This window comes from Lissotriton helveticus, chromosome 3_1 (genome assembly GCF_964261635.1).
Source record: "Lissotriton helveticus chromosome 3_1, aLisHel1.1, whole genome shotgun sequence".
NCBI lineage: Eukaryota > Metazoa > Chordata > Amphibia > Caudata > Salamandridae > Lissotriton > Lissotriton helveticus.
The window spans coordinates 1,143,947,241-1,143,970,316 of NC_136061.1; the positions used below are offsets into that span (position 1 = coordinate 1,143,947,241).

The 23,076-nt window shown below is 39.8% G+C and overlaps 1 protein-coding gene across 1 annotated transcript in view; it reads left to right on the top strand.

The window, feature by feature from the left end:
• Positions 1 to 23,076, top strand: part of RND3 (Rho family GTPase 3) — a 43,792-nt gene that overhangs the window by 16,294 nt on the left and 4,422 nt on the right. The window contains exons 3-4 of the mRNA XM_078681755.1: positions 21,440 to 21,549; positions 22,852 to 22,986. Coding sequence (XP_078537881.1) covers positions 21,440 to 21,549; positions 22,852 to 22,986 — 245 coding nt within the window. The remainder of the gene's footprint in view (positions 1 to 21,439; positions 21,550 to 22,851; positions 22,987 to 23,076) is intronic.

Consider the following 23,076-nt stretch of genomic DNA (forward strand, 5'->3'; position numbering starts at 1 on the left):
TTTTCAGGCTCAAATATGGTTCTCAAACCGTCCAGGTGGTATTAAAAAGAAGTTTAGTCTAGAGCCTGAAAGTCTGTTGTGACCGCTGTTCATCCAATTGTGTCTGCAGGTGTTTTTTTCCCTGTTTTTTTATTTTTTATTTATTTTTCTTTGATTGCACCCCATATTGAAACAATTAATTTAGCACCAATCTGGACTTCAGGGGTTGCAATTCTGTATTCAAATCTGAATGACCATCGTACATTTGGACCTCAGATATGTTCTATACCTTTTTTTGTTTCGATTGGCAACCGTTTTGTTGTATAAGATCTACATCTTGGTAATGGCTCACTATTATAAGCGAATTAAATAGCTCATATGTTACACATGACCCCAGGAAAAAAACGGTATGATAAACGAGCACATGACTTTACTCTAATTACAGTAAAGATTTTTCATATTAATGTATATTTATATTTGAACCAAATACCACAAGACACTTGAGTAATACTCCTACAATTACTGATGGGTTTTCTCTGTTTAAAAAAAATGTTAACTACGGGTTTTTGGTGATTGGGGGCCTTAGAAACAATTTGAAGTGGGTACTGTACTTGTGCTTCTTGTTGTGAATTTGCTGTTACTTCTTGGCTGAGTCCCTGCCTTATCTGTAGTGTTCCCCCCCCCCCCATCCCCTAATACAGCTCGTGTTATCGAAATATAGTTATTTGCTGTTTGGTCTCCAAACTTAAGTAAATTCTTCCTCCACCTGCTCACACCTTATTCACAAACACCAACTGGAGTTTTGCTTCTGTGCCTTTTCTACCACATGAAAAAAAATTATAACTTAACATGAACATTTCATTTTGGCCAGTTTTCTGGCCGCCTCTGTGAATATTACTATCTGGAGGTTTAAAGGTATTTTAATAACTCCATTCTCGATCTGTTTGCATCTTATTAGATTGTCATTCTGTGACCTTTGTTTTAACTCCAGGCTCCTTCCAGTGGAATGTGCTTCTGTAATGCAGCATTTCTTAATTTGGTGGGTGGTGAATGCCCTGGTATATGTAATAAAGCACATTTGTAATTACAATGCATGATGTTGTTTTTACTGTAATTATTTTTACATTTTCAGAAACTATTAGTGAAAATTAGAGCATGCATAATGACAAAAATCCTTATACATACCTCGAAACAAGACCGGCCCATCGTCCTGCACCAATTACAGCTCTTCGTGGAAGCAGGAAATGCAGTTGCTCAGAGGTGCAATTGTTGCAGGTGGGCAGGCCTGCCTTGATTCATGCATAATGCTTCCCACCTCCTACACTCACAGTAACCCTAGATAGGGTCGCAAAATTTTGTACTAAAAATTGGGTTGTGGTTCAAAAAAGTTTAGAAACCACTGCTGTAATGAGTATCTGTGACAGCAACTTGCCAGACGATTATTCCTGAATAATTGAGGCGGCCTAGTTTCTGTTATGGGTGGGGTTGTGTAGACTTGGCATTATGCAGACATGTGTTATGGTCAGGGGTGATGGGAAAACTGTCGCAGAGAATTTGGGTAATCACCGTTTAAACTCTGGTCTCTGTTTACAGTTTCCAATTTTTGCTAGGTAATGATTCCTTTTATGCTGCGTCTGAGTTTTTTATTTGAGGAAGGGGATTCTTCAGCCTTGATGTAAAATGTGCTTCAGAAATATGCAGATATTGAAGAGAAACGGTGTGGGAGATGTGTTTGACCCCCCAACTACCTTCCACCCACACTCATCGCAAGGAACTGATTTACTGTCACCCAAACGGGTTGCTGTATTGTAAATGATTAAACTGACCTGACAGAACCAGTCTGCCTGCGTGGTGAGGGCAGCTGGTTTCTGTACACGTGTGATTATAGTCCTAATTACTGTACGTGCATGTACATTTATGGTATTGAAGATCTTCAGGCAGCGGTGACTGCAATAGATAGGTATGCGTCACCGGATGGAATCATTGTTTCGGGGTGAGGCTGTATATGAATGTTTTGGGACTGTTTCATTTCCTGACTATAAATTATCTTACGAGTTAAAGGAAACTAACTTGAAAGTAATTGTATTTTTATTTAGGCAGCCTTGTTTTGTCGGTTAGATCTACACATAGAAAATCTTGCTTCCCAATGGTTTCATTTCTCTCTTTGCTCAAAATTAAATGATCACTATGCACTGTTAGCAGCAACCACTGAAGTAAAAATTGCAATTTGCACATTCTAATGAATCCAATAAGGTTGGATGTAGATGATCATGGTGGTCATTCATAGTGACCTAGGGACACTGGCTATATATATATATATATATATATATATATATATATATATATATATATATGCTCCAAACTTTCTTTCCATACCCAGCCGGGTCGGAAAATCCAGAAAACAGCACTCCCGGGCTCAGAAAGATGCAGCAGTATTTTTTATTTCTTAAGCAAACGCGTTTCGGGACAGCTTCCCTTCGTCAGTGATTCAACATTGTGCTTCACGCAGCGCCATTATTTAAAACCACAATCAGTTATTGAAATAAACAACGGACTTGTAACTCGATTCCAAACGGCTACGCCATTTTGAAATGGTCTATGTGGTCACAGTAAGTATATAATAGTAAGCATTATTTACATTAAGTTTACACCTTACTTTTTCATGCTATTGCTTCAAACAAGTGACCCAATTAACGCCGTGTATCGGCCTTGATTCTCGTTGTGATTTCATGTTTTTATGTGTTTTTCGGGGTGCCTTCACGATTGAGCCAGACTTAGAAGCTTCGAATTATTCGTCACCAATTGACGGATATGAGTTTAATCATATCAAGAACAGGGGAATATTGCCTTGTGATCTTGCCGTGGATCGGCAATTGCAGCACACATGGCTGCATTGTCAGCAACATCAGTCTGGACACAATCGCGACTCACCCTTCCCCCACCAAATTTAAAATTCGCAGTTTAAACAGACAATTACGAAAGTTCTTGGATCACTATTTGTTTGAGTTCGTTTTAGGTTTGAAGTCCTATATACGAGACACTACAGACTTCATAGAAAAGATTGAAACTGTAACATGGCAATCTACCTATGTGATGGCAACGCTCGACATAACAAGCTTGTACACATGCATCGAGCATCAACAGGGACTCCATGCCATAGATTATTTCCTGAGAAAAAAGTCATTAAAATATGCTATGCATAATGAAATGTTATTAGAACTGGTTAGCTTTTGCTTACACAATAACATTTTCCTTTTCCAGGAGACTCTATATAGGCAGCAGTCAGGTACTGCGATGGGTTCCTGCTTCGCCCCCAGCTACGCGAATTTATTCGTGGGCTGGTGGGAGGAGCAGGAAGCCTGGGGACCCATCAATGCCACATGGACAAACAAAGTGGTAAAATGGTACAGGTACATTGATGACCTGTTCCTAATATGGAATGGGCCTATCAATGATCTCAAGCAATATGTCGATCCACGGCAAGATCACAAGGCAATATTCCCCTGTTCTTGATATGATTAAACTCATATCCGTCAATTGGTGACGAATAATTCGAAGCTTCTAAGTCTGGCTCAATCGTGAAGGCACCCCGAAAAACACATAAAAACATGAAATCACAACGAGAATCAAGGCCGATACACGGCGTTAATTGGGTCACTTGTTTGAAGCAATAGCATGAAAAAGTAAGGTGTAAACTTAATGTAAATAATGCTTACTATTATATACTTACTGTGACCACATAGACCATTTCAAAATGGCGTAGCCGTTTGGAATCGAGTTACAAGTCCGTTGTTTATTTCAATAACTGATTGTGGTTTTAAATAATGGCGCTGCGTGAAGCACAATGTTGAATCACTGACGAAGGGACGCTGTCCCGAAACGCGTTTGCTTAAGAAATAAAAAATACTGCTGCATCTTTCTGAGCCCGGGAGTGCTGTTTTCTGGATTTTCCGACCCGGCTGGGTATGGAAATAAAGTTTGGAGCTTGTATCTAATAACGCGGTACACCGCCGCGTTCTGACAGCACCCAACACTAAGAGTGACCCACGGTTCCGGTGTGTTTGGAGCCTATATATATATATATATATATATATATATATATATATATATTCCGAAAGTTGTCGCTTTGGCAAAAGAACAGTTTGCCAACAGTGTCCAGCAACAAAGAGTCGACCCAGAAGTGCTGGTGCAAGGTGATTTTTAATAACGTGAAGCCAGCGCTGCCGCCATGACGCGTTTCGCCTCCAGGGAGGCTTGATCACATGACAAACTACACATAGTTAGCAAAGCTTTTAAAGTGACAGTGCAATCAAATAAATCATAGGCATGGAAAAAATACTATATAATGAAACGCTGCCCACGTGCAAATAGTCAAAGAATGCAAAAAATCAAGCAATTTTTTCATTGAAAATAGCACAATCCGTGAAATCATGTAAAGGGATTTCCTAGGCAAAGGAGCATATTTGTAGGGCAAAGAAAACATGATAAAAAAACATGATAAAAAACCAACAAAAGTATATACACGACAATTAGTATCATCTATGTACACTATGGGTATTATCTCATAATCATGTTATGCCCAAAAGAAAATAGCTCAGTATATGAGTTAGCAGCGTTAATCCAAAGCCATATGACAATAGATATCAAAATTGAGCCCAAGTGGGCAAGTCACAATAAATGTCTGAACAGCCAAGAAAAGTGCATGAAGAAATAGTGCAAATATAACAAAGTGCAAATATTATGATTGAAAATTCTCTAATGTTAAAATTCGTACCAAAATATTTACAAATTGAAGAGAAATAAATTCATCCATATATACAATTACAGAAATGTGGAAACAACAAGCCTAGAACAACGAATATCACATTATCCGGACAGGTCTTACAAAACAAACTCCTAAATCCTAAAGGCAGGTATAAAGGTCCTCCCTATCATTAAGGCCATTAGGATTCTTGGTGTTAAGCTCCAAGATGTATCTCGTCTCGAGGAGGCGGAGTTTGGCCTCACGGTCACCTCCCCTCCTCGATGGCTCGACACAATCAATTAAAAAGAATTGGAGTTTGTCAGGAATGCCTAGATGTTTCTCCTGAAAATGCCTGGCAACCGGATAGTTCTGATCATGCCCAGTTATTGCACGTATGTGTTGGAGTATTCGCTTGTGGGCGGGCAGCTTAGTGCTGCCCACATATTGGAGTCCACACGGACACTCCAACACATAAATGGCGTACTCAGTTTTACAGTTAAGCCATTTAAGGATGGCAGTGGGATGTTGCTGAAAAGGGCTTTGGAAGTGGGTCTTGTTGGAACCATATCGACAGGCTTTGCATTGTGGGCAAATCTTGAAGCCCTTCTTAAGTGCTCCCCAGGTTGCAGAGATCTTGGGTTCCAGAGTGTTACTGACCAAGGTTTTGGACATTGAGGGGGACTTTCTAAAAGTCAAAATGGGTTTGGTGTCTATTTTGTGACCAATTACTGGGTCACTGCGGACCAAATTCCAGTTTTTATTTACGATTTTACGTAAAGCCCCATGTTGACGATTAAATGTCAAAATGAGTCGTGGAGAACTCATTTGTCCATCTCCTGTCCCAGAAATCTCCAAATTAGTGTTCCTAGATTTAGAGATCAATGCCTCTTGTCTGCTTACTGAATTGGAGCGCCTGATCGCTTTATTGATATTTTCTGAGGAATAACCCCTGGCCAAGAAACGTAATCTACATGCCTCCTGTGCAGCCGCACATTCGGCATCCGAGCTACAAATCCTCCTGATTCGGAGCATCTCCCCAAAGGGAATGCTCCGAATTAGATGTGCAGGATGTTGGCTGTTTTTTTTTTTTTTTAGGGCTCGCGAAGAGAGCCCTATTGAGGGGAGTTTAAAAATGGACCTGCAAATTCCTCACGCTCGTGCGTGTGTTTTCATTTGCGGCCTGCTATTGGCCTTTCACTGCTTGTTTATCATTGTATTGGTTTGAGATGAGAATTTGACGATTGAAGATTGGTTGTGGTGTGGGCAGCTCGGCTATTTTGGTAGAACATGGTCTGTCCTGGGGCTCACATTTGTTTGTGAGCCTTTACTTGTACTGTGCCATGTACGGTAAGGACAAAATTCATTAGGGCAATTCTGCTCGTGTTTGTTTGTGTTTTTTTGTTTGTTTTTTTTGGTCAAATTTTTCTTTTCTTCCTGTGGTGGAAGGCAGACCCCTACAAACCTTGATTGCGCACGCATAGCTGGTCTTCTAGCCTACTGGCACCTCAGTGGTTTGTCCACAGTAATACAAGGACCATTGCTTGTTATGACATTGAGTACCTAGGCCCCTGTGTTGGGGACCATGTCATTCCATTGTGCCTTGGTGTTTATTTTCCCTCAACTAAAATGGCAGTTCCCAATGCCTAAAGTAGGGCTGTGTATTGTACATGGACAACCACGAGGAATCTAGCAGTGATGTGGTGATAGACAATATGAAAGCATAGTGTGCCTCTTCAAGACTTGGGTGGTTTGGGGGGGGGGGGGCAGGAATGTATGCACTTGTAATGTTTGATAAACAGATGACTAAGCAGCCAATATGGTAGTTCAGAGCAACTGAACATAAACCGGTCAGAGCGGCGCTGCAGTGTTTTTAGCCAGGTAAGGTGGACTTGCTATCCTAGCATTGGTGAAAACGTAAACACGTTTTGTAGATTTAAGAAGCTGCTTTTGGGTTGTTGATGTTAGCAATGAATAGCAATATTGATTTTTCTCACGATTGAGTTGTAGATGAATGACAGGGCCCATGTAAAGCTATTCCTTTGCTGCTGTAAGAGTTGGGGACCCATCTTCTGTCTAGCATGGGTGCCATTTTAGTCTATGGTGAGATAGCCGGTACCTAGATTAACACTTAGATGGGACTGGTGCCGCTGCCTGTATTAAGATTTAGGAGTCTGAACGTGCCTGAAGACTGGTGTTTTCTGTGGTTCAACTCCTTGGGTATTGATATCTAGTTCTTTAGAAATCCTTGTAGAAGAGCACAGGGGTATGCTAGGAAGCCATTGTATCAACCTCTCAAGTGGAAAGTTCCTGCTGTTGCTCTGCAGTGTTCTTTGGGAACCTTCTTTTGCAGTCTCCCTTCATTGAGGCTTGCCTCTTTGTTTTTCATAACCAGCATTGGTGATAGTAGGCTTTTGGAGAGCGAAGCAAAAGTGTGAAAGGTTATGCAGCTATTGTAAAATGTCAATGGAGACAGTCTGTTACATAGATGTGCATGCAGAAGTGTGACAGCTAATCGTGTTGATTGAGGGGAAACTGACTTGAGTGCATTACATATTCAAATGATGTAAAGATGCTGAAAGAATGTCTAGCCGCGTGGCATATATATATATATATATATATATATATATATATATATATATATATATATATATATATATATATTCTCTTCACTGTATGGGTCTCTGCGTCGAACTATTGACTTGGTCTCCGTGGAGCACGATATGAATGCCAGCTGCATCCAGAGGCAGGGTGGGACGGACCATCATGCGAATGAGTGGCCACGAGAACGTCACAGGATTTTTAATGACTTCCCCCCCCCCCCCCAGGTGAGAAACCCTGCTTGGAAACCGGCACTGAAGAAAGCATAGCTGCTGAAGCACGTCTGCCTGGCGTTTCCTGAATATCTGCATGACCCGTGCTGTAAAGATTGGAATAAATCCTGTTGTGCACCACATATGTCGGGCTCATTCTTTGTAACGAGTATATGTATTTTACAAATTCAATTTAAGCTCTATAAATGGAATTTATTGCCAAGATAAGCATTTGAATAACTGTAGCGCTGGAAAGCAGTGCATCAGGTTTAAAATACTTTTTTAATTGTGGGCCGTGTGATGCTCATTTAACTACAATGAAACTTTGTAGGGTTGAAATGGCCGTCTAGGTTTGGAAGGGCCAATAATCGTACTAAATACCAGGCAATGGGTTTTAAATATGTATGGACAATGACCGGCTGTCCTCTTACCCAGATTGTCATTTATACTTTAGAATATCTGACTCCATGTTTTTGTCAGGTTTAAAAAAAAATATGGAATAAAATGGTCTCCTGATGGCTATATGGTGGTAGACCTAGATGAATTCGGTCTTGCCCAGGGTCTAAAGCCGCATAAAATATGAACTGTTTTAAGTAAAACGTTGGACGTACTGCATTGTTTGGCAAATGCGTTTATAAAGCGTTTCATTGTGCACTTGTGCCTTGGGCCTACCAGTGGTTTGTTCATTTCAGTGCATAATATACACAGGAACCGTACAATTGTAGGCTGAAGTGTTACAATCTCCTCAAATGTATTCCCTATTCAGGATACCATTTGAAACATATACACCTTTTTTGGAATTACTAACTTTGCAAAGGCTGGGTTTGGTCACTTTTCTTCCCTGTTGCGACGGGAATGATAATTTGTCCATGGGTTAACATGTTCAGCAGTTACCATTGTGTGTTTTCTGTACCTTGGTTGTATGTAAAGCTTCCGTTTTTTTTTTTACAGATAAATATATTCAGATCAAACTTTATTTTCTGGGTAGATTTATTTTTAAAAGCGGAAAAATATAGAAAATTGTACTTCTTGTAAATGAGTCTTCTTGTCCTTCATGGCTTCCAGACCAGCTGCTAAGCAGACGGACACCATGAGGATTTAAAAATCAGATCGGATACCCTTAATTGCAAGCATATGTTAGTATGGGTGTATATAATGCTAATATTTACATGTCTGTGTAGTGCTTTGTTATATTTGGCTTGGTAATTTGCTAATACTTGACAGGAATCAAAGTGCATGTTTAACAGTTAAATACGTGTGAAAATTTACAATTTTACGACTCCATTTATTCTCAAAACATAAAATAAGTATGGGTAGATAACAATAAAATGGCCCATACATTAATATGGGTTAATGTAGACTGGAATGGTAAAAAAATGAATACCATAAAACCGGTGTCTCTAGTTTTATTTCTAGAGCAAATGGCTATGTCGGCAAACCTAGGTTGTGTCAACTGTGTGTGTTCTACATTGAAAACAGTTCATATGCAAAGTTTGACACTTTGGAAAAGGACAAGTTCAGTAAACTTAGGTAGAGAATATTTGAGCAGGTGATACTTTTCCAGGATACAAAGAGTTTTATTTGCCGAAGTAAGAGCTCAATTTAATAACACGTCAGTGATCAAGTAGTGATGAGATGTCGGTGTCCTATATAGCCAGAGTTGAAAGGAGATAAAATAGTTTGAAGGTAACGCTCCTGCGTACTACAAAGCATTGCAGAGTGCATGCGTTCCATTAAGAAATGGAATGTAAATTGAGATCTAAGATTTAATTGGGGTATGTAAGGTATTTGTTAAAGAATCTATCTTGCTGCAAGGAGCTGCTAACTCTCTAGAGAACTGTTACTTTTAGTAGCATCTTCAACAAGAGGTGCTGTACTTTAAGGAATCTGTGTGTGCGTGGGGTGATCTGGTTGAGATTGTTGATGTGATTGCTTTATGGTGGAATGGTTATGGAATTGGAGCTGTGCAAGACTATACTCTTTACAATCCATTTTTATTGTGTTGTCCGTATGTACAGTTTAGTTTGATGGAGACTTAGCTCAGTGTTCCTAAAACGTGGGTCTCCAACCTTTTCTCTAATCAGAACTAAGAATAGTGATCATAACAGACAAGATTACAATATGCAAAATTACTGGTAGTGATAACCTCAGTGCATTGGGGAGGGTTGCCAGCTACAATATCAAACTAATCGCTTTCAATTTGGAATACCTCTAGATGGGTAATATGGCGATGGCTGCAATGCCTTTGGCACCAAGGTAATATTAGAAAAATCTCCCTACCCCAGCATGATTTATCGATCAAATATTAGACTTGAATACATTTTGGAGATTCAACTACTTTTCTCTAAAAATCAGCTTATGAGGTCTGAAAATATACCCATTACACTTTATAATTTTAAGTGTGCTATTCATCCACGCAAGTGCTTCTAATTTAGTAGTCTAGGGTGCACGTAGAAGATCGACTTGCAGTAGCAAGAACGCCACTAGCATCTCACAAGTTAGAGAAGCCAGTTCTAAAGTTAGACACAGATGTTTTTTTTTTAAATGTAAACTGAAACTTGCTGAAGAAATAGAGCACAGTTGATTTAAATATTCCAACTATTATACAAGTGAACTTGGAAGTTAACATTCCCAAGAAATAAAAATGATGCTACTGTATGTGGAAATGGGTAAACGGAATCAACCTGCACTTAGTTTGAGATTTTCATGGGTAGAAATGTAAAGTCGCGCACTGAGGCAACTAAATTGGAGGGGAAAAAAGATAGAAGGGATAGTAGATGGTTGGTTTATCTTTTGATTAGAGCAGTGTGTGGCAGTGGTCTTCTCCTTAGTAGCAAAAAAAGCAATTCTAGTCCCCAGGTGTAAGTTGGTCACTCGTGAAATAACCTGCTTGCATTTACTACTTATTGGTGAAAGCACACATACAGTAGTTGTGGTCCTTTAAGGTGTAAAAGAAGTTGAACATCTTAAGACTATGGACAGTGCTGGCAAAGTTCATTAATGTGTTAGTATATTTAACAGTAAGAATAAGAACTTGTTGTGGCAAAAAGAGACTAATGTTCTGCTGATACTAATTTAAATAATAGATTTATCAATAGTGAATGACTTACTTTTAGGTAACAGATTGTAATAGATGAGCCAACATAGACCAGAAATCTGGTGCTGGTAAGCACTTTCCAGTCATATGTTCACATGGCTGCTGCAGAATCCTCGCTAGTGAGGTGTTGGCTCTGCCCTGCTAGGAAACCTTGCTTAAGTAAACAAATATTTAAAAAGGGATGCTTAAGTAAACAAATATTTAAAAAGGGATGTGTTCTGTCTTTGCTTGGTCTCGTCTCTTCCAACTTTACAGAGTGTTTCTGTTGTAGATGGCCTGTGTTTTGGGAATCTACATTGAACAACCTGTATGTACTCTGTTATGTATTTGTGATTGCAGTGCATCTGTTACAGCTTTCCTTTCTGACTGCTACGGTCACTTCTTACACCTCGAATATTATTACACTTGTAAAAAAAAAGAATAATTTCATAACTGGATTCCAGTCATTGACCAAATGACTTGTCTTTGTGTGTGTTTTTATTGCATTTTTTTTTAACTGTCTTCATTACTTTCTCTTGTATCTAATTCTCGTGTGATAGAAAATTGTAGGCACTACATCCTCCATTTCGGACACTGTTTCACTTTGTATGAACAAGTGTATTCAGAAGTTATCGGACTTGACAGCCAGATGGCACCCTCTTTATTTATCATGGTGGGGTCGCCTTGACAAGATGTTATCCCCTATAGTTCTTTACACTATTTCTAATATTCCAGTTCCTATTCCCACAAAGTTTTTTAGGAGGATTAATTCCATTCTCTCTTCCTTTTTATGGAATAACAAAAAACCCCGAATGTCCCTTCTTAGATTAATACGTCCCAAATTTGGAAGGTGGAGTTGATTTTCCGGCTTATCAAAAGGCTTTTGTTTTACGACTGGCATCTTTTTGGTTACGGGATCCAGTAGATGAATGTCCCCTGTGGGTTACGATTGAACAACTCTTTGTTCCCCTTCTCCTTTACCGAATATATTTCTTTCTCACGTAAACCACACACATTATCCACTCCCATACATCAGTTCACTTCCAAACTGCTTTTATCTTTCACCCCTTCTCCTCCCACCACAGTTGACGATTTTCTTAATTCCACCATTTGGCATAACACACCTTTACTGATTAAAAACAAGCCTTTCTATTGGAGGACTTGGAGGCAGAGAGGATTAATTTGGATTTCTCAACTTTTTTTACACTCTACTTTCATACCCTTCTCATCACTTAGCCAATCTTTTAATTTACCTGCTTCTTTCATTCACAAATACCTTTTACTTAAAGAGGCGGTATTGACTACTTACACTCGATTTGTTAAATTATCATGCTTCACCTATAACTCCTAATTCTACCTCACAGCTTCATACCTTTTTACAAACCACATCCAAAGCTTCTGCCATTTACAAATACCTTAATAATAATAATGACCTCATTCGGCCAATGTCAAGAGTAGAAGAGCAATGGGAATGTGATTTTGACACTATTTGGCCAGAACCTTTGTGGAATAGGACATGGACCAAAATTCGTAAGTCATCCAAAGCTGCTACTATAACGCAGTCCTTGTTTTTTTTTTTTATATATGACAGACTTCTCTTCACACCTCATGACTTGAACAAGAAGTTTTCCACAATTCCAGATGTTTGTTGGACTTGCTCTTCCTTAAATGCTACTTTATTTCATGTTATTTTCATGCCAGGCTGTACATAACTTTTGGAAACAAGTATGGTCCCAGATTAACTTAATTTTTCACACTCCATTTTCTTTTTCTTTCACTCATATTTTCTTGGGTAGTCTTTCTCCATATTGGGAAAATGTTACACTTAATGTGAAAATTATTGATCTACTGATAGCACTTGCATTTCAACAGATTACAGCTAACTGTAAACTTTTGAAATTTCTTTTAGAGCATGGTGGTACAATGTATGTCATAATTGTAGACTGGATACTGTCTTTGTGGCAGCAAAACGTAAGGATTTGTGGCTCCCTATTACATTATATTTAGATGTATGTGCTAGCAGATCATTTCGTTTACAGCCTGCCCAACAAGAAGTCTCAAAACCTCCTTAATCATCCTTGACGTTCTTGCTGTCTTTAGTATTTTAACTTGTCTTAGTTTTATGATGTTATTTCATTTCCCTTTACTTTTAGCCCATTTTATATAATATTTTTGATTCATTGCTTGCATGATTGTTGTTGCTTGCCTCTTACATTGCTTTTGTATTTTGTATTGACACCTTTCTCTTGATTAAATAAAATTATATTGACTTAAAAGAAAATTGGAGGCATGCATACCCACCAGCTGCTTCAATTTGTCTATAGAAACCACTTAGAAATGTGTTCAGATTCTTAGGGACATGTGGAATTACAGACTTGACAGGGGAGTCTTACAACTTATGGGGAGTCTTACAACTTATGGGGAGTCTTACAACTTATGGGGAGTCTTACAACTTATGGGGAGTCTTACAACTTATGGGGAGTCTTACAACTTATGGGGAGTCTTACAACTTATGGGGAGTCTTACAACTTATGGGGTGTCTTACAACTTATGGGGTGTCTTACAACTTATGAAAAGTACAGCTGAGTTTTGTTCATATACCCAATCGCCAGTTGATAACAGATCTTGTGGTCAGTGGAAAGCCTTTCGGTGCATATTTTTTTTTTAGTACATTTTAATTGGTTAATCGCGATTGGTTAATGCTCTTGTCTACTTTCATGTTTGACAGCCACCTGCAGTACATGTGAACGGGCATAGAAAGCTTAATACATAGCAACACACCTGATTATGCCAGAATACTCAAATTTTATTTAAAGCCAAAATGGCTTTATTTTACCTGTCTCTCCTAAACCTTTCTCCACTTCAATATTGGTCAATGAGGAAAGTAAATTATGCCCCCCCCCCCCCCAATACTTCATCATTCCATATGTTGGCAATGTATAACCATGGATGTACTGGTTGAGTGGGAGAGGATCACCAGCTCAGCGCCAGAGGGCATCATATCAGAAGTAGTTCAAGGGGTTACTGCCCGAGCACTAACTGCCAAATATAAATTGTAAGGCTCATTTGGGTTTAAAGGGAATCTACTCGCAACTTTTTTTTTTTTACAATTTTTTTTATTTACTATGCATGTGACTGCTAGAGACCTGGTGAGGAAATGGAAACTTTTGATGGGGAAGGGGGTAGGTTATATGAGGTGTGCAGCTGTTCAGCAAAGTTTGCCTTTCGCACTAATTGCCCTAAAATTACAACGGGTGGGGGGGTTTGCGCAGCCAGAGTGCTTCTATACCTCTTAGGCAAACCCCATTTAGCTAAAAGTGCTGAAAATACGGTCTGAGGGAGCTTGGACAGAAGCTTGTTTTTTCCGTTTTATTTTAAGTAAGAACAGTTCTCATTTTATTTTACTTGTCGTTAGTCATTGCACTATATTTAGTTTGCGTGCCAGAGTCTCCCCTTATGGTCAAAATCCTAACAGTAGGGACTTTAATGTATTGCAAAAGCGTGGAGTTTCTTCTTAAAACTCCCTTCCTTAGATGTATCCGTTAATAATGCTGGTAGCTTTAAACTACTGCAGAATTCTGATTTGTTAAGTAATTGTGGGTTTTGGTTGGGACCTGGTCATAAAATGGATATCCGTCCGTATTCTTTTCCTTAATGGGGATGCTTTTGAAATGAATGCCCTGCCTCTGGGTCATGCCTGAATACATCATCTATCGCTGCCTAGTTTGGTATTATGTACATTCCCATATGTTGCCTCTCACTCAGAAGAACATTCTTGGAATTCCTTTTTTGGAGTCCTTCGTATAAGGAGGGCTGATCTGTGAGTGGTGAGGTTAAGAACAGAATTCGACACCGGGCCAGGCAGTCGGGAGAAAGTTATTCGTCTGAATCCAAGGGCAGGCTCTCTGTGCAGTGCTCTATACACCTGGCTTGTGTCCAGTTGCTGAGTCCCTTCGTGTTTGTTCAACTTTGCTTTTTACTTTCCCATCTGCTTTTTTCCCCGGATGATCACACACTGTACTTATTATGCAGGTTTTCTATAAAAGGATCACAGCTCGAAACAAGACTTGTGAACGATTAATACCACATATCTAGGGGTTTGCCTCACCTTTGATTGATTTTTTAACTACCCTCCTGCTTCTCCCCTGCTGGGAGTTCGGACCCTGGACTGCCTCCCCGAGAACCCCCCCCTCTCCTCGCCCCCCCCCCCACCTCCCTCTTGTTGTGGTAATGTCAGTAGCATCTGTTTACAGTGCTAGGAATCGACATAACCTCACTATTAAGCGCTATGTAAAAAGGTAGTTTTGTTGAATGTGATACACTGTAGTATATTCTGCTGGATGAGGAGAGAGAAAATGTATTCTCGTCTAAAACCGGGAGGTTCGCATTTGTTGAGTGAGTGGGCTGAGGGTCTCTCCCACTTAACAGTTTTTAAGGGGGAAATTAGTCCCTTAAACCTTGGTATATACTTTGGCTATATCAGGAGTCCCAGGAATTGAAATACCTCATATCTCTCTTGCTTTATAGTTTCTCAGCGCTGTCTGAATCTCGCGCTTTTATTCGGGTGCTCTGTTCTTTGTGAGCAAAAGTAAAATATTGACACGAGGTTTTAAATGTCTGGTTTGAGAATGCCTCCTGTCCGGCAGGTTCCCTTTACAAGGAACTGAAGATTATGGCATGCTATTCTGGGGAAAGATTCAAACCTGCCACTTATTTCTAGTCTTATCCCTCCACTCTTCTTCACCCCCTTATTCTCCTGTCAAAAAGTCACTGAACCGAAGTGTTCAGGTGCTAGTTTTTGAAAACTAAGGAACACTTTGTTTGCTTAATTGTTTTAACTTTCACCTACTTGGTTCTAACAACATTTCAGTAGTGCTGTACTTGGGTGGTGCAATAGCAAGTGCTTGCCTGAATCCAGCAGCGCCCTACAGACGAATGTAGTGAATTAAAAGCAAATTAAGTGTTATAAAAAATCACAATTTGTGAAATGAATCCAATTGCTCACCCGATTCTTTAAACCTACAACTTGCAGAGACACGCACACGCCACTGACCAATTGCCTGGCGCCTAATTCTGTTCTTCACCTTCCCACTCACTGGATCAGATCGACTTGCACTGCTAAGAGATCTACATCTCTTAAGATCTATTAAATAAACCAACAAATTCAACAAGAACTTTCTATTTAGAAACACACCTCATAATTTTTGTCAACCTAGGACCAGTTAGATCACATGGGAGCTACTTATAAGAGCCTTGAGAGAGCCCCAGGACTGAGCACCAGTATGTGGTGAAACGCGTGCTGGCTATGCAACCAGAAATGTAAAGCTTGACCAATTGTCCATTGAATTAAAATGTGTATCATACACACTTATGTTTTCACGGTTCTGTGTCCTTTGTCAGTAATATGATGACAAAAATAATTATATGTACTTTGACAATGTTTGGCTTTGTATTTTATGTGCATCAGCATGCGGCAAACGATAATACAAATACTGGCCTGTGCTGTGAAGAAATCGAGCTGATTCTCAGTCTACGGATGAGATGGCATTCACTGGATCATGGTTAAGGCTTTGACATGTAGTCTGTTCTAGATTTTTTTTTTAAATGTTTATAAATTAAACCATTTGCTTCTTGCACATGGTCATTTGATTATAACATTTCATGCTGGCTCTCAAATCTTACTGAACTTTGTTCAAAGCAGTCCAGCTTATGTTGGTCATTCAGCCCCCTATTGGACACCCTGGGCCAGACCTACCCTGGCCCAGACCTACCCTGGCCCAGACCTACCCCCTGGATGATCATTCATGCTCTGTGGAGAATTTTCTGTAGTGTTTGCTCTACTGACATTGTAGCGCTTGCTACACTTAATTTTCACCACATGTTTGGTTCTAATGAACAGCGTTTGAAGCATTGAATTTGTGTGTGAAATTATCTTGCAATCCATTTGTAAATAGTTGATAATTTTGATTACTTATTTGGTTGGTTGGAGGGGTTACCTTGTCACAACGTTAGCCATCATAGAAGTGATCTATTTGTGCTAGTAAGCCTATAATTCCTTGCATATATAAATGAAAGATAATTGTTGACACTCAACTATTGTGTTCCAGTTAAAGTGTTAACTTTCGGTTGTTCTACTTACAAATGAAAATTAATTTTTGTAAAGTGCAGGCCTAGCCTAGCGTTTTGATCGGCTTCTAGTATTCCAGGGCCTGTCCAGTCTCCATTTTTAGAATGCAGAGCCAATGTGATTGTAGTCTTTCTGAGGGTCTGGTGGTTGACTGTCTGGCCCCACTCTATAGGTTTGCATTCCTCTTCTGACTACACTTATGGAAGCTGCTCTTGTTGCTTTAAACCTGTGCTGTAAGCGTGTTACCAGGTAAATGAGAAAAAAATGAGTTCTATAAATAGCAGTTTAAAGAAACTATTTTAGGAGTGGGGAGGGTTGAGGGGGTCTGCTCCCCTCCCATCCCCACTGAAAAATGGAAGGGGGGGAGCCCCCTCCTTTAGTCTTCTCTTTGTACACAAGACCTACACACACATTCTCATCACACTCAATCGGGTTAATCTGTCTCCTCTATTTTGGAGGCAAGTCCAGCAACCGGATAACGTGCCACACCACTAGCCATGAGCGATTTAGCCAGGGGTCATCACTAAGGGGGTTGGCCCTGTCTGAGCACACCCACATTCCCCTCGCTCACCCGGCCAGTCCATCATTGAGAATTCATATTAATGTACGTTAGAAGGGGAGAAGCTACTGTTGCTTCGACTTGCTCCTACTCTACAGTTCAATAATGGTCAGGGCAAAACTGAAGAAGTGAGCATAAGATATGCTCTGCTTGGACTCTGTTGGATTAGTTACCACTCTATAGCTTATCACCCTGAACCGTGCAGTGTGGTCGCTAAGGAGGTAATTGATTCAATGCGGCTGATTCACAAAGGCATTTACGAAAACAGCAAAGTTGCGCTATTGGAGTACCATCTCCAACTCCTGGGCAGTAAAAGAGTGAAAAGAGCAAGTCCTTTCTATTCGTACTAGTTGTTTATGAATATATTTAATTTACATAATGGCTGTTTTGGGGTCAATTCTTAAAGGCATATAAGAGTACGTAAATGTCCTTAAAATGTAAAAGCCAGCATTTGTAAAGCGCACAGCTACCTCCAACGGAGGTGTCCTGGCGCTGGGGGCAGTCGGGAAGAATAAGCAAGCTATTGCCCAGAATCACATGGTGCTGGGCTAACCTACCGCCGGAGCTGGGGATCGAACCGTGAACTCTGTGGTCAAGAGTCAGCAACCCTGGCCGCTGCGCCACACCTCTTCCAAAGGATTGTCTACCGCAAATGGTAAATTTAAAATGTAATGGTTTCTTTAAATCAAGAGCCACTCTAAATGATCCCTCTCACTAAAACGTTGCACTCTATTGTAGCATCTTTGGATTGGAAATTGCAGATTTATTCATGTGTGGCAATAACTTTTGAGCAAGCGGCTAGTTGACCAGTATCCTTCAGTGCATAAGACAGAGCTGTGATGCCTCATGGTGGGAAGAGGGCGAGGCCTCTGACGCATTTATTTATTTATTTATTTATTTATTTTTGTGCATGGTGATATGTATATTTTTGGACGAAGGCTTTCACAAGTTAATGGTTCAACGTGGCCAGTTTGATCTAGAACACACACACATTGTCCAGGATGCATCACTGTGGAATTGGCACAATGATCAAAATTAACTTCAGGAGGATACAAGTAATTGCCAATATTTCCGCCACACATTTGTGCATCTACTGATTGAACTTGGGCTTTTGTGCACAGCTAAATAAACCAAGACACTTTTACCTGGCTAGATGGTACAAGAGCCTCAACTATTGTATTTTCTTGTATTTTTCAGGTTTAGTGAGTATCAAAAATAATACGGATTTACCTCCAAGTACATTTTTCTCTCTGAATAAAATTATTTTAAATTTTGCAAAGTGCACAATGAGATCACAACTTCCAGCAGACCATGACAGCGAGCCAAGCAATGGACGTAGGCACCAGCTGTATGTGCTGTAGATCTGGCAGTGCCTTTGTGTTTGGAACACCTTCTGTTGTGTGTGGGTTTCTTAAAGAAATGTTTTTATAAAGTGTATCATTCTAACTAATTTTAACTATTTAGACATTGAGGGGGTTACGTCTGGCAGAAGATTCTCTTGTTGGAATTTGTAGATCCGTGAATTTGTCTTGTATAAGGCCTTGATGCATAATGGTTTATATATTATTTTTTTTAAAAACAGATACTTTTTTTTCACATTTTAAAGAGCGAAGTACGTAGTATTCAAATTAACATACTCCTACAAACGGCAAGCATTCGGTGGCTTTGGCTTCTGTCCTAGAAACGTTGAGCTGTTTAGTTAATTCATTCAAAAAGCATATTTGCACTACATGTCATGAAAGAGCTATTTAAAATTAAATGCACATCCTGCTTATTTATGCTGAATCAGGGCATGTTTTCAAGTGGGAATTTGTGGTCAGTGCTGACGGCAATGCATGTTTGATACCTGGTGAAGTGCACTGTGTGCTGATTTATGCACCTTTCGACCAGTGTTTGTAGTGGCAACTGTTTGGGTACGGTCATTAATGACACAAGATTTTTAGATGTATTTTTATTTTTAAAAGATTTTTTTTTTATTTAATGTGAGATTTCCATAGAACAGCAATCACTAGGGTTGGGCGAACCTAGTGGAGTTTCAATCTGTGTAATTTTGTCAAGTTACGTGAAAACTCCATAAGATTCAGCAGAGTTAATCGAACTGGTTTTTAGGCCCAGGAGCTTGTTCCATGCTGAAAATTCAGTGCAGATGGCAGCGCACCAGAGGGCGCTACTACTTGTGTTGATTTTGCTGCTGCTTGAGCCGATGTTGTACCCCAGCGGCAGCGTTCCAGCCATAAATGTTCTCAACCACCCTTGTTTGGTAATTCTAGCTGGGTGTCCTTTAGGTGACCAAAAATCGCACTAGGGAACACTCATTCATCAACTTACCGTTGGCAAACCATAACACACTTCCCCTCTCTATCATATGCATAGACAAATGTGGTTTATTGTTGTTTAACACCACCTCTTGTTGCTTGCATTTCATTTTTATTTCTTGAATATCGGCGTTTGTATAGTTTATTTCTGGTTTCCTTTTAGCACTTTAGTTGTAATGCTTTTTAATTAAGATGCCATATAAACACTAATACATTAAGGCCGAATTTCAACTCTTATAAGGAAAGACCTATTACAATTTAATACATCAATAAATGTGTGCTTCTGAATAGGTGATCTTTATGGACGTGCTACTCACAAAGTGAATTTTTTGTGGGAGTGCAGAATAAGTTGAAAAGGCAATAAATAAAACAAAATGATACCATACATGTCCACTCCACTCCATTGCCCTTGCGCACCCTCGGTATGCTGCACGGTGCTCCTGTAACCACAATTTGCATTTTCATCAGAAAAGCGGAGTTTCTAGACTTTACCTACTCCTTGTTGCACGTTTGACTTGCAACTACTCCTAACCAGTCAAAAACTAGAAGGCTGAACATGCAGCAGGCTGGATGATAAAGCTTTATGAACCTTTAACTTAAAGGAAGGAAGGCTAACCTTCACTTCTTACTTGGCCTTTTGCACCTACATCTTCTTGTCTAAGATCACTATCTGCATAGGTTTTTAATAAAACTGTGAGGTAATGTGCCTTCATTCAAAAGACAAAAAGAACAATTGATGACCGAATTTAGAAAAATGTCAGACATTCACCCCAGTAAAGAGATCTGGCCCTAAATCCATCGTTTTTCTTTTTGCTCACCATGCCATTCCAGTTTGGACCCAGCCATATGCAAATCAGTCTTGACCCTGCACCCAATGGGAACAGTCCAGCCCGAACTGCCAGGCCAGATTCTCCCTGGACTAGGAACAAGCATCCTAGGACCGGTTTCGGGCTTTCAGCCCTCACCAGCCATTATAGCTTGCTTCCAGTGGAATGGAGAGCACGGGGCTCACGTCTGAGCATACCTGTCCCACTCGGGGTGACAAAGGCAAAAAGAACAATTGATGGACAGAATGCAGAACAATGTCATACATTCACCCCAGTACAGACATGGGCCTAAATCCATCGGTTTTTCAAAAGACCGCACAACTGTTCAAGGTTGCCCTAAAATCCAGGTGGATTAAAAAGGCATTTTTTTAACCTAGTCGTGCTTGCTGTTTCGGTTGGAATGTGAGGGTTTCCTTTAGTAGATTGGTCTAGTACAGCTGTTTCTAGCCAAGAGTGTTTCTCTCTGGTGTATTAGTGGATTACGGGCTTCCAATGTGATTGCCTTCATTGGCCCATCTGTCTCTGATGCAGTTACATTACTGTGTTTGCATAGCCCACTCTGCCGCCTCTTTATCCTCTGACTTCTCTGGGCTTTCTTTATGTTGAGGAACTTTCAAACTTCATTTTATTCCGGCATCCCAGTGTGATGCTGTAAATGCTGTAAATTTTACAGCACTAGAAAACCTAGCTATAAAATATGTCCCATGCAATATCTGTATGATCTAGAACTACATGTCTGATTTCACTCTCTGATGGCCTATTTTGCTAAAGTTCCTTGACCCTAAAGAAAATGATGTATGGTAGGGGGCCAAGTCTGGGGGGGCGGGGGGGGGGGGGGTGCGGTCTGATTGATCTTTATCTACTGTTTTTACTCTTGGGTTTCATGTTCCTTTGACTAAACCATCTATTCCACTGTATGAAGGGAAATGGAGAATTAAGGTTTCTTTATATATAGTGCTCTGATTGATTAAAAATGTTATAATGTATAAATTTCATTTTCAGGTTCTCCGTATTATGACAACGTTCGCCCGCTTTCATATCCGGATTCTGATGCAGTCTTGATTTGTTTTGACATCAGCCGTCCTGAGACTCTTGACAGTGTTTTAAAGAAGGTATGTTTTTAATTTCCCCCTGACATCCCTGTAACATTTGTCAGCTCACTGTTCACCTTTCCTTCAACATTCATCAACTGTGTTCCTTCACACACTAGTGTCACGTTTCAGCACTCTGCATAGCCAAAAAATGACTACAGAATAAAAAATCTAAATGGAGGTTACATTTTTAGCTAAAACTAGGTAGGTCATTATTAATATTGTACAAATGTACCAGTTTGAAAATTGCATCACTTCTGAGGGTTAAGGACACTCCGGGTAATGTCAGTCATTACCTTTTACAACTAAGTTAAACCAAAAATTACATAAACCGGACAATATCTTCTGGCAAATGGTACTGGTCTTCTGACTATCCTGCCATTCACACTCAAAATGTTGGTTAACTGGTTGTGTTGGTGTGCTTCAGCTAAAGAGCACCTAAATGATGTAGCGTTGTAGCCAACCATTTTAACATTTCTGCAATGCGGGTGGGCGTGAAAAGGTTGAATTTTTAGCCAGTGGGGTTGTGTTAGATGTTGAGATTCTTCTATGTGAGTGCTGCTCCTTGTAGTCTCATTAGAATGATGATTGACCCAAATCATGGGTTAGCTTTGAAGATGATGGTATGAAGAGGTGTTGCATGGGGCTTTTGAATCCGTAACCAAGTTTTCTATGCTGGATGACGGGTGTCTTTTCTGTCTGGGTGTTAAAATTTGCATTGGTGATTTGGTATTTTAACCACGGAATGTTATGTAGCGGATTTGATATTTTTTCTTAGTTTGATTCTTCATGGTCAAAAGAGTAGTAAGGTATGGAACTTTATGACCGGGATTTTCTACTTAGTTCTGTGTTACTTGATTGGGAAATCCAGGCAGTTAATGTGGATAAGTTTGGGCTTTCTAATGCTTATGGTCCGCGATATCCTCGAGGGGTACATGTGAACTGGTGGTAAAATTACCACCTGCATGCTAGTTGAGAGGATTCCTTGATAGCAGTGTCCGATCGAGGTGCAGAAGTGGAAAATAAATTAGTGCGCGTTGGCGCTCATCCTACATGGAAAAAGGGCACACCGTGTTTAATTTCGCACCAACCTTATTGCCTCAAGGAAACTACTGGTACATTTGAATACTTTAAATTGGTGCGTTGTCATTGTGTGTGTCTGTTATGCTTGAATAACCAGATTTTTTTGGTGTGAGATGGATGAACTTTAATATCTTGTTAATACAATGCCATTGTGCTTTGTGTACATATATGTCGAACATTGATTTTTGTATATATTCTTAGCATTACACTCCTAATTAGAATATAATTCTGTTTTTGCAGTGGAAAGGTGAAATCCAGGAGTTTTGCCCAAACACCAAAATGTTGCTAGTTGGCTGCAAGTCTGATCTTCGCACAGATCTCACCACATTAGTGGAATTATCCAATCACAGACAGACACCAGTGTCTTACGATCAGGTAAAGTATAACTTTCAAACTCATCCATCTGTAGAGGCTGATAGTAATGTAAGAACGTATTATGTTATAGTTGCACTTGCTGTAGTAAAA